Source organism: Pseudophryne corroboree, chromosome 1, assembly GCF_028390025.1.
Source record: "Pseudophryne corroboree isolate aPseCor3 chromosome 1, aPseCor3.hap2, whole genome shotgun sequence".
In the NCBI taxonomy this organism is placed as follows: Eukaryota; Metazoa; Chordata; class Amphibia; order Anura; family Myobatrachidae; genus Pseudophryne; species Pseudophryne corroboree.
The window spans coordinates 622,059,671-622,072,706 of record NC_086444.1 but is presented as its reverse complement, the minus strand read 5'-3'; the positions used below and the strand labels follow the sequence as shown (position 1 = coordinate 622,072,706).

Genomic DNA, 13,036 nt, shown 5'->3' with positions numbered 1-13,036 from the left:
TCCTCTATTTTGTTTCTGCCATATATTAATTTGGGTTGTTGGGTCGACACAACTTAGGTCAACAATCATTAGGTCGACCACTATCGGTCGATATGCATTAGGTCAACAGGGTCATTCGGTCGACATGTATTAGGTCGACAGGTCCAAAGGTCGACATGAGTTTTTTCACTGTTTTTGGTGTCATTTTCTTCGTAAAGTGATGGGGAACCCCAATTAGTGCACCGTGTCCCCTCGCATGGCTCGCCATTCTTCGGGCAAGGTGCCTCGCTCCGCTGCCGCTGCGCTCAGCACAGGTTACCGTTCCCAATTGTAATCCACGTGGATCCTCAAGTATGAAAAAGTTCAAAAATAAAAAAAAACTATGAAAAACTCATGTCGAGCTTTTGAACTGTCGACCTAGTACATGTCGACCTAATGACCATGTCGACCTAGTGACCCTGTCGACCTAATGCATGTTGACCAATAGTGGTCCACCTAATGACTGTCGACCTAAGTCAGTGGTGGCCAACGCGCCACATGCGGCTCTTTCTTTATTCAAATGTGGCTCTCAACACTCAAAGTCACGTGACCACAAGAGATCTGTAAACTGCTGCACTCCAGCCAGGCATGCAGCAGCACTACATAGACTGAGAACTGAGGGAGCCAAATACATATAGGGGAGCTGGCTGGAGTGACACAGGAGGGTGCTGGCTGGAGTGACACAGGCGAGTACTGGCTGGAGTGACACAGGCGGGTGCTGGCTGGAGTGACACATGGGGGAACTGAAGTGTATTATGTGACTGGCTTTTCAATATATTTTATGCGGATCTGGCTTTTTCAATTATTTGATGTAGAAGTGGCTTTTTCATTGTATTTTATGTTGGATCTGGCTTTTTCAATGTATTTTATACCAGGGGTGTAGCCTAGCAGGCACAAGGTCACACCCCATTTTTGCAAGTGCACCTTCAGCTCGAAGTCGGCTCTTTGATGTACCTAACAAGATTTCTTGGCCCTTTGTCTCTGACTGGTTGGCCACCCCTGACCTAAGTGGTGTCGACCTAATGACCGTATCCCGTTCATTTCATGTTTTTAATAGATTCTATCTAGTGATTCTACTGTTTGATAGATACTGATTTTTAAAGCACTCTCAGATGCGCTTCTAACTGGTGTGTGTGTTTTTTAAATAGTCTTACTTAAATATTCCTTACAAGCTCCATCTGAAGCAACAGAAAACATAGCTATTAGTGACTATAGGGATTATGGGATAGACTAATAAGCGCAGATGTCAAGGCTAGCCCATCCATTTTACTTGATTGTCATGCCCCTGTTAGTGAATCCAGCTATAAAGGGATGACAAAGACTTAGGCTACATACAAGTGAGCATTGTTAATTCCATCTCACCTACTTTCCTTTTTTTTGACTGTTGAAAAGAAGAGAGATGGAACCTCACATAGAGATCATTAATCTCTATAAAGAGACACCGGTCCAGTGCAGACAGCTGTATTATTAAGGCAGACTGAGAAACACAGGCTGAGGAAAGTAGAGTGTGTTCTACTGTAATATGCTTCAATCCTTTTGATATGGTAACATAGGTATATTCACGGTACCAGCATCTTTCCATCGGGATTAATGATGTTTATGCGAGTTTCAAACTTTCTGATTCGTTTAACGAGGAAGGGACATTTAAAAAACTCCCATGTATGTATAGGAAACAGTTACTATACCGCCAGTCGGGATCCCGGCGGTCGGAATACCGATGCCGGAATCCCGACAGTGGGTGAAATGCAGCTGCCGGAATACTTGGACAGAGCCTATTAACTTTGCAGAGCTCTGTTGGAAGAGCAGTGATCACACTTGGATCCACACAGGTGCTGCTGTACATGCAGGTGCCCCTTCCGAGCTTGGAGCCTGGAGGCCAGTGACGTGGGGTGAGGCAGGTGAGACAGTGCCTTTCCTATCATACTAACGTCTGTGCCGGTTCTTTGTATTATTCTAATCATTTTTATAGTCAAAACTTTGGAATAAAAAGTCTATGGCGCCTATCTTTTCCACACTTCTCTGATCAAAACTAACCAAATTTCCAGGAGTTTATACTGCTGCACCTTTGCATAATTTCCATATGAACCCTTTGGCTCATATATTGTGGCTTTGGTGTATGTCAAGAAATCATTCCCAACACCATTACACCACCGCCACAAGCGTTGACGCAAAGCTTCATCTTGTTTACTTCAAATTCTGACCTTATGATCTGCATATAGCAGCAGAAAGAGACATTCATTCACCCCTTTAAATAGTCTCCTTTGATCTTAAGGCCAGTACTCACTGGCCGATGCGGAAGAGATGTGTGCTGAGCGAACCGCTCAGCACACATCTCTCCCGCCGGTCAGCACAGCGCGATGTGTGCTGAGCGTGCGGGGGGAGGGGGGGGTTTGCTCATTTCACCCAGTGGGTAGATTGGCCTGCACCAGCGCGCTAGATTGGCCTGCACCAGCGGTGGCGATGCGCGGGGCTGCGCATCGCTATCGCTGTAGGTGGTACACACGGAGCGATCAGGCTTAAAATCGAAGCAATCTAGTCAGATTGCTTAGATTTTAAGCAGCGATCGCTCCGTGAGTTCCCCCCTTTACTCTCATATGCAAGGTGGTTTTACCCGCAGAGCTGCTGCTTACTGGATGCTATTTGTTTCTCTGTACACTATAGTAACTGCTGTTTGTGACAATCCCAGATGAATCTTTTGGCCATGTCTGCATAGTTTTATTAATTAAGGGTTGCTGCCACATGTGACATGAACGAGGTGTCCTGATTTGTTGGGAGGGGAAGACATGTAGTGTGTGTGTGTGTGTGTGTGTGTGTGTGTGTGTGTGTGTGTGTGTGGGGGGGGGGGGATATTCCTTTCTCTGCTAAAAACAGGGTCGTTTGTCCCAAGTCCAAACACCCAACTGTTGAGATATTTGCATTAGGTAGCATGTCTACAAGTGTAATAGTGAAGGTGTCCACTGAGTCTGTTTTTTTTTTTTTTTTTTTGCTGCCCTATTATCTTTAGTACATCTACTGTACACAGAAGCTATTTCCTAGTATCTTAATAAAAAAATAATGTACCTCTTCCAATTATTTCTGCAGGCTACATCTGGCATACCCAGCTGATAAAACACAGAGAGAGCATGTATTAGAGAAGGGGGAGGGGCAGTCAAACAGAGATTGTGTGAACAACCTGGAAGCCTGTGACTGATAGAGGAGTAATGTACCTATTACATTTGCTTGTGCCAGGTAACCTCAGGCAGTAAAAAATACTGGGAAAGAAAACAGGACATATTTTAACCCTGAATGAGCCAATAAATGAACATTTGAGCTTGCTGAACATAGGGGGTCATTCTGTGCTAAATTTAGCATAGCTACAATCAGGCACTCAGACATGCAGGGGGACGCTCAGCACAGGGCTAGTCTGCCCCGCATGTCAGTGCCGGCTTCCCCCTGCAGAAATGCAAAAGCATCACACAGCGGCGATGCTTTTGCATCTCAGGAGTTACTCCCGGCCAGCGCAGCTCCTGCGGCTGGCCGGGAGAACCTCTTCGCTGCCCCGGGTCGCAGTGACTGCGTGTGACGTCACGAAGCCGCCGCGGCCCACCCCCCCAACGGTCTGGCCACGCCTGTGTTGGCCAGACTGCGTCCCCTAAACGGCGGCTTAACGCCGCCATCCAGCTACCTCCCACCCAACGACCGCCTCTGCCTCAGAGGCGATCGCTAGGCATCGACGGCTGGCCTGCGCCGGCGCACTGCGGTGACGGCGCATGCGCAGTTCCGACACGACCGCTGCTATAAACTGCAGCGAGCGATCGGGTCGGAATGACCCCCATAGATAGATAAAAATGTTTGCTAGTTTATTATGCTTTGTCATTGTTGTAATCTTTTGCATATCAAAGTGTATGTATGCATTACTACAGCTTTACAGAGAGAATATTTGCCCATTCACATCAGTCCCTGCCCCAGTGGAGCTTACAATCTAGATTCCCTATCACATGTACACACAGACACATTCACGCTAGTGTTAATTTTTGTTGGAGCCAATTAACCTACCAGTATATTTTTGGATTGTGGGAGGAAATTGGAGTACCCGGAGGAAACCCACGCAAGTACGGGGAGAATATACAAACTCCACACAGTTATCCAGTACTGACCATTATATCACAGATACTTCAGCAATGTACAAATTAGCATTAGAATCCTGCTTTGAAGATAAGCTTGTATTGTAAGTTAAGTGCATGCAAAAGGCAAATATAAACTATTATGCTTAATTAGATTATCCATAATTAATAATAACACATTAATAACACAATTGAAAATTTACATTTATTTCAAATAGGCGTGCAGTATAAATGTGGTAAAGAAGTGTTTCCATATTAGTTTGGTTTGATAACAAGTTTGTTGCAAATCCATATTTAAGACATGCTGATTACACACTTTAATAGATGCATATGTACATAAATGCTATGTGGTTTATATATGCATTTTTTGTTTGCAATTTAACATACCTTAAAAAAATGTATTGCAAATCTTTTGTGTGCAGTATTAGGGAAGCCCATGACAGTACTGAATAGAAAAAAGCAAAGAAATACTTACGTTAGGTTTTACTAGTGGTCTTACTGCTGGCCATCTGAGCAAAATAATTTTATAACATAGGGGGTAATTCAGATCTGATCGTAGATGTGCTAAATTTAGCACGTTTACGATCATTTACACTGACATGCGGGTGGACGCCCAGCACAGGGCTTGCCGCCCCGCATGTCAGCCCCCCCCCCACACACACACTCCCCCGCACATGTGCAAAAGCATTGCACAACGGCTCTAGTACTAGCCAGTGCCTCCCCAGCCATTTATCCCACCACACGACCCTGTTATTTACATATTACCTTATGGGGTTAATTCAGAGTGGATCGCGGCAGCGATCGCAGTCTGAATCACTTTGAGGAGTGCGAACGCTCAGCGGCCACACTGCGCGTGCGCACCCCGGGAGCCCAGTGGGATGCTATCAGCCTGTGCTAGGCGTCCCCCTGCATGTCAGAGTAAATAATAGTAGATGTGCTAAATTTAGCACATCTACGATCAACTCTGAATTACCCCCTATGTAACTGTGTAACACACACAGCCGTTGGTGCTGACATTACCGTTATGATGTTCCGTCACTTTGACGAGCTGGTTACTAGTAGCACTAATAAAATGTTGGATATATTATTTGTAGCACTATGTAGTTTGGAAAGTAGTAATACATCTAGTAGTAGCCATCATTTCTTTTTACCAGATGGGGAAGGTATCTGATGCACTGGTTAATAATGATAGTCGGCTTCTGATTGGCTGTACATTTATTTAGTTCAGTAGCTTGCTGCCATTATTAGTCAGTGTATCAGATGTGTTCCTCTAAGCTTAAGTACTGGAAACCTGCTGATGACTGAACAAACAGCAGGGTTCCCATGGGATGGTGTATACAAAATCCAAAACCTAATTTTAACCCATTAAATTACCTGTAGCAATAACAATGATTTAACCACAAAATTTCAAACTCTGCTCTTTTTGCAGGTAGCACAATCCACCTCCTGGACCCATTTGCTTTCTTCTGTTTATCGGGGAACATTAAGAATGTGGCTGTTGGAGAGGATCCGAGGCACAGTGGACCACAGCGGTCGACAGACAGGAGAATCTGGGGACAAACAAGCCAAGGGTGGACCTTATAGCAATGTTCTGACACCGGACAAGATACCTGATTTTTTCATCCCCCCAAAACTTAGTAGTATCCCAGCTGAAGGGGGAGGAGCGGAAGGAGCCTCAGCAGGAGATGGAGTACAATCCAAGCCAAACATAGGCACCTCTGCTTCTGAGCAAAACTTGTCAGGACGGCGTCCTCAGCGCAGCCCCCGTCTGCCAACCAAAGCTGCATCAGAGAGCCGGAACCTTGTGAAAGCTGCAAACCGTCACATCATTCAGATTGAAAGTGCTGATGAGTGGGCTTCAGAAGAAGACTTGGGTACCAATGCTGACCCACAATCTCAGAATGCCATGTCTCTTCCATATGTACCGAAAGCTCAGACTTCATATGGATTTGTGACACTGATGGAGAGTCCACATACCAGACGGAAGGAGTCTCTCTTTCACAGTGAGCAAGGGTCTCTATCCCCATGTCCATCACAATCCAGTTCTCCCAGTTCTCAGAGAAGGAGCGGAACAGAAGGAGGAGGAGGAGGATCACAGCTGAACCCCTCAGACTTTGGAATGTCATTGATGAATCCTTACCGGTATTTCAGTGGTGGAGAAAGTGATACCTGCTCTTCAGCTGAGTCCTCACCATTCAGCTCACCATTACTTTCCCGCTCGGTCTCTCTCCTGAAGATCTTCACTCCAGATACACAATCAAAGCTCATCAAGCTGAAACACTCAGTTGCTCGAAACAGTTCACTATCCACAGATGAGTGCAGTTCAGCAGACACTAGTCCCAGCATGCCCAGAAGAAGGGTACGCGGTGCCAAGGGAGCTGGCATAGGTTCTGGGCAACAAGGAATGCTTAATATGGGCCTTCTACAGAAAGAACACACTGTGGGTCTAAGTAAAGGAGGCAGTATGAGGTTAGCAGCAGAGTATGACCCATCAACTGCCCGTCTCAGAGTACGGTTAATTGCAGCAGAGCACCTCTTTGACAAAATCTGTGACTTAAAGGGAGTGAACTGCTGTGTAGTGCTCTACCTGAACCCTGGTAAAGTTCACCGTCAGAGAAGCACCATTATTAAGAATAGCCGGAACCCAGTCTTCAATGAGGATTTTTTTTTTGATGGCTTGGTGGCTGGAAGTGCTAAAAAGATGTCACTTAAACTGAAGGTGCTCAACAAGGGGAGCAGCCTTAAAAGAGACACACTTCTTGGAGAGAAGGAGATTCCACTGACTGCACTATTACCCTTACTTTGAGAATGACGTAACTATGATAGAATGCATGGAGTGTGAGAGAGGGCTGTCTGACTGTGCTCTGCAGTGAAGGGTGCCTTCACTTGTGGTAATTAGAAGCTACAGAGTCAGATCTGACATCCTTTACATGAGTCCTACTAGAGTAAACTGCAGACAAAAGTACTTCCATAGCTCTAAAGAAAAGCTTTCATTAAGAAGCTGCAGTGTTGATCTTCCACAGCAATAGTGGTCTGCAGTGCATTGCACATTTAGAGGTGATGACCAGCAGATAATTGCAATTTTAAACTGGACCTACAACCTTTTCACATTTTGATGATTTTTGAGCAACTGTACCAGACCAGTTGTAAATGTAGGACCGTCTGCAGAGAATAAGTGCACAGATTGTTTAAAAATATGCATAATTATCTGCAGAGCATGTCATATTTACTCCAAGTCCCATAAATCAGGAGCCTACAGAGATCAAATTGTGCAAAGCAAATTTAGGTAAAATCCGCAGAGTATATCTCGGACAAAAAGAGCGTGGTCCTCTCTTGCTAGGGTTGTCTCCTAGAACTGGACACATATGAAAAACACATTATGCATGGCTACATTAGTTTATATACATGCATGGATGTCTGTATAATAATAAGAATGGAGCATGCATATAACGTGTATAATTTTAGGTGGCTAACCTGGAAACACGACATTGGTTTATACAATCTCAATTACCGTTAGATTTTCTCTCTTAGTGGTAGCTAACATGCCGTATCAGAAACTCCAAGGCAACAACAGCCAGCCAGAGCCTGACTATTATCTGCCACCATGCTATAAACCATGGAGCAGGACATCACTGCAATGCCAGCCGTCCTGTATGACCCCTTCCTAAACCAAAAAGGCAATTCTCTGGCTACAGACTAGATTAGTCATGATCTGCAATATTCAGATAGTTGCAGAATAAAATGCTATAAAGGAGAACAATGCTGTGGTACATATGATAGATGCTTCCAATAATTCTCCATTCATATTGTTGTCTGCACATGAATGGACAGGAAACCCAACTGTCCTTTCTTACTCCTAAATTGATCCCACTTGTCACATACAATCTACAATTTCTATTAAATACCTGTAATGTCAGACACACCCACACAGACAATGCTGTAATCCACTTTATGTTCTATGCTTGTACTTTCTGTTTCACACCCAGAAATCTGAGAAAGTGGATTGTGAGTATTTGCAATGCATTCAGGCTCATTGCGCAGATGGTATAATCAAAAGGTCAGATATTCCCATATGGGGAAACAATTGTGAAATCAGACTCATTATGAGATTAACCCTTACCGCATCACAGCACCCACGTTAGTTTCTATATAATAACATACCCATATTAAATCCCTGCTTGAACACAAGTGAGTTAATACTTGATACAGAACATAGATATAAACTGGGGGTTATTTACAGACATGGAAAAACAAGTAGCGCTAAAGGTTATGCTCTTACTGTACGTTATACTCTTCATGTGCCTGTTTCAGTCCTGTACTAATTAGTGTTTCATAATGACATAGAAAGGGGCATTAGCACATGCTTGACACATTTTGGGGCAGTTACATATATATATATATATATATATATATATATATCGGTGGTTCTTGATGAACATGAATGTAATGTGACGTTCTGCATGCATCCATAGTAATGGTTCTCCTGTTTCCGAGATTTGATTTTTTGATGGATGATAGTCTAAAGATAGAGGCCCTCATTCCGAGTTGTTCGCTCGGTATTTTTCATCGCATCGCAGTGAAAATCCGCTTAGTACGCATGCGCAATGTTCGCACTGCGACTGCGCCAAGTAACTTTACTATGAAGAAAGTATTTTTACTCACGGCTTTTTCTTCGCTCCGGCGATCGTAATGTGATTGACAGGAAATGGGTGTTACTGGGCGGATACACGGCGTTTCAGGGGCGTGTGGCTGAAAACGCTACCGTTTCCGGAAAAAACGCAGGAGTGGCCGGGGAAACGGTGGGAGTGCCTGGGCGAACGCTGGGTGTGTTTGTGACGTCAACCAGGAACGACAAGCACTGAAATGATCGCACAGGCAGAGTAAGTCTGGAGCTACTCTGAAACTGCTAACTCGTTTGTAATCGCAATATTGCGCGTACGTCGGTCGCAATTTTAAGAAGCTAAGATTCACTCCCAGTAGGCGGCGGCTTAGCGTGTGTAACTCTGCTACATTCGCCTTGCGAGCGAACAACTCGGAATGAGGGCCCGAGATTGTAAATTTTTAGATTTAGGGAGAGAACTAACTATACCTCCCTGTATATTTGCTGTCACCGTGGTGAAACACCTTTCTTTTCATTTAACTAGTTCCACACAGGTGACGGCAATCATAAATTAAGAGGGAAGTCCATGAACAGAGCATTTTGTTCCTCCTGGAATGGGGCGTGTTGGAAGCAGGGCCAGTTCTAGACCATGTGGCGTCCAGGGCGAAAGTTTCCTCCCCGCCCCAGACAAGTGCCCCCAGTAGTTATGCCCCCTTAGATGTGCCCCCAGTAGAGATGCCCCCTGTAGATTTGCCCCATTAGATGTGCCCCCAGTAGAGATACCCCTGTAGTTATGCCCCCTTAGCTGTGCCCCCAGTAGAGATGCCCCCATTAGATGTGCTCCCAGTAAAGATGCCCCTGTAGTTATGCACCCTTAGATGTGCCCTCATTAGATGTGCCATCAGTAGAGATGCCCCTGTAGTTGTGCCCCTTAGAAGTGCCCCCAGTACAGATGCCGCCATTAGATGTGCTGCCAGTAGAGATGCCCCTTGTAGCGCCGCTTACAAACACTAAAAACAAACAAAAATAAACAAAACTCACCAGCCCCGCTCCTGCTTCCCGACCGCTGCTCCGCCTCTGGCCTCTGCCGTCTCCTCTTTATGGGAGAGACGTCATGACGTCTCTCCCATAGCAGCGCTGCACAGACACTAGAGGTCAATTATGACCTCTAGTGTCTGTCTGAAAATGGAGCCAGCTGCAGCGGCTCTTGCTGCAGCGGGCACCCACACTGCCCACGGCGATTGCTGCAGACGGAATGCGGGGTGCGGGTAGGCTATGGGCCCCTGCGGGGTGACTGCGGCCGCGCCCGTGGGTACAGCGCCTTGGGCACCTGCCCTGCTCGCCCGTGCCTAGATCCACTCCTGGTTGGAAGGTATGTCCAAAAACTTAAGACCATTCTGATATTCCCTTGATGTCTTGAATATAGAAGATATAAATATTGTCAGACATAGTGTAAGGAGATAAAATTAAGGATGAAAATGTATTAATTTATTTTACATATTTCTTTTATAAGGCATTGCTTTCAGGCGAGAATTGTAGTTTTACAGAAAAGCACATGTAAGCCACATAACCAAAATCTGCTGAATGTTTACATTGGGTGTCTGCTAATACAGAACATCAAATATATATGTTTATATATATATAGGCCATGTTCAGAGCCGTCTGTATCTTGATAATCAGAATATCACAAATTTGGTAGGGGGTAATCAGGACTAGGGAAATAGGATTGGGCACAAAAAAAATTGGTGCAAAAAGTCGCCAATAGGTGAATTATGGAGCTGTACAATGTGTAACAGTGAAAATGGACAGATGTTTTATTTGTCATCATTTATGTAACACAATAAAGGTAATTGCTCATTGCAGTTTAGTTTTGTTGTTCATTTGTTTGTCCATTTTCACATTATTCAGCGACATATTCCCCCTATCGGTGAATTTTTGCACTAAACTTATTGTGCAATTTATTTATTTTTTTCATTTTTTTTTAATTGTCCTAATTTAGTGCCCTAAAATAGTTAACTGTGGATGTTTTTTCTGGATTGTACATACCCCTATGCTCGATACATAATAAGCATAATTTGTTAACTAACATTATGCAATATAAAATGTAAAATGCCCAGAGAAACCTCTGAGCGTATTGAAACTGAAAAAGTTTATCTAAAAATTAATATGAAGTCAGAATAATTATTTGGTTTCATAAAGGATATTAAAATAATACATTATTTATGAAGGAAGTACTGACGAAAATCTTTGGAATGAATAGATTTATTTTTGTTAACAAATGATTCACTGGTAATGTTGCGGTTTGATTAATTTGTGCATATTACTTTATGGGAATGACTTTAATGTGTTTTGAAAACTGTTTTGTGAGAGGTGGCAGTGTGCCATAGGACTGTCACTTCTGATAATTGGTCATTCTCTTCAGTAATTGATAGTTACATAGAACCTTGTAGCCTGCAGTGAAAATAGGTTGTGAAATACTTTCTAACGACTATGGCAGTTACACAGAAAATGCTGTATTCAGGAGGTGACAGCTGCTACAAAGTCACTCTTGTAAATACAGATGAGCAAGCCGTTTCAGCCCCTTTCATGTTTCCTATAAATATTGCTGCTTTGTGTAGCCAATTGTTTTCATTGACCACTTCTTGGTCTAGTAAACAATTTACATATATTATAATGTTAGAAATAATATGGTTCCATCTAGCTACAAATGAGATGTTAACTTTCATTTTCTAAATGGCACTAAAACAAAAAAATACAGATTGTTATTGTTTCTGCTGAGTTACGTCAGAACAATGCACATTGCACTATAAATAAACCACTTTCAGCCTTTTTATGGAAAGTGCATTTAGTATTTGTTTTCTTAGGTCGACAGATACAAAAGACAACAGGTCGGCCGGAACAAAAGGTTGACAGATGAAAGGTTGACAGTGCTTAAGATCGACAGGTACAAAAGGTTGACATGACAGTCGTCGACACACAAATGTTTGACGCGGTTTCCCAACATTTTCTTGATTTACTATCAACGAAGATGCCTATTTAGAATAGTAACCTGTGGTGAGTGAAGCGAGCCTGTGACGGTACATGTTTGTGGAGATGGTGGTCATACAACATGGATAGACAAGATTTGGCCTAAAAAACCCAAAAGGTTTGTGTTGACCATTTTTGTGTCATCCATTGTCATGTTGACCTTTTTACCCTATCGGCATTTTGTACCTATCTACTACGGTCAACCTTTTATCTGTCGACCATATGTTGTCGACCTATTTACTGACTACCTAGACATTGTAGATATATTATACCACACCCACTAATAATAAAGCAGATTTTCTACAGTAATGTTAATAAACCGTAATTTTGTTTGACTCACTTTTGGTAAAGCAGGAATTATCCAAGTCTGTTAGGGATTTACACCCATGTATATTTTGTAGACATATATAACTTACCTCCATTCCATCACTCCGTTACTCCTTGCAGCCTAGACAAAATCTGTTCCCTAATTTTCTGAAGTTGCACTCCTTCCATCTCTTCCTGTTACGCTTCCTGTGACTCTGCACTTATTATCGGTGCCCATTTAGCTGGGTTCCACATGTTGCTGGAAGTTCTTATTGTCAGTCAGCTTAAGTAACGTTTTACCCAACCTAGCAATACTAGCTGCCATCCATGACATATATGTATTTGTAAATATGAATTATTTTATGCATGAATATTTATCTATTTGCATGAATGTTTCTGGGTTCAGATTTTCTTGTTTTGTAAAATTTAGTTTTAGGCTATTTTTCAGTAGATCTTCAAAATTACCAGTTAACTGCATACAGTATATTTACCCCAACTCTACTAGGGGTGAGTGTGTACATTTCATCTGCACATGGAACCCATAACTGTAATTATTGAATTTATTGTTTGGTATTGTCTTCTGTCAAGAGTCTTCTATGATATATTTACTACATTTTTAGGCTCTATCTAACCAAACACGTATTTTGATAGTGAACTTCCTCCAGGTATCAGAATGTCAAGGACTGATGCTCAGGATCACTGCCAATACAGAAATTCATGTCCACAGTGCCTCTACAATGATCACTGATGGTAGAACAATGAGATCTAGGTATGGCCATCAACCACAATGTTTAACAATTGATGACATCCACCTTTGGTTAATGGTTTTGCCATGGATGGCAGAGGACCGATGGTTCTCAACCATCTATGGCTATGAATTAGCTATGGAATTTTTTTATTGTTTTTTGGGGTTTATATTTGGCATAAGGAACTGAGCTTTGTCCTGCCTCTGACCATGCCATGAAGCCTCACCCCTTTCAAG

The 13,036-nt window shown here is 43.1% G+C and overlaps 1 protein-coding gene across 2 annotated transcripts in view; it reads left to right on the top strand.

The window, feature by feature from the left end:
* C2CD4C (C2 calcium dependent domain containing 4C) overlaps window positions 1–10,583 on the top strand; it is a 101,103-nt gene extending 90,520 nt beyond the window's left edge. The window contains exons 2-3 of one of the 2 annotated variants that reach the window (XR_010175748.1): window positions 5,555–8,652; window positions 9,172–10,583. Coding sequence is in view for 1 of the 2 variants with exons in the window: in XM_063914463.1 (XP_063770533.1) it covers window positions 5,611–6,927 (1,317 nt within the window). In the remaining variant the exon portion in view is untranslated. Of the gene's footprint in view, window positions 1–5,554 lie in introns of both variants that reach the window. The other variant, XM_063914463.1, reaches the window with a different exon arrangement.
* Window positions 10,584–13,036: the final 2,453 nt, after the last annotated feature.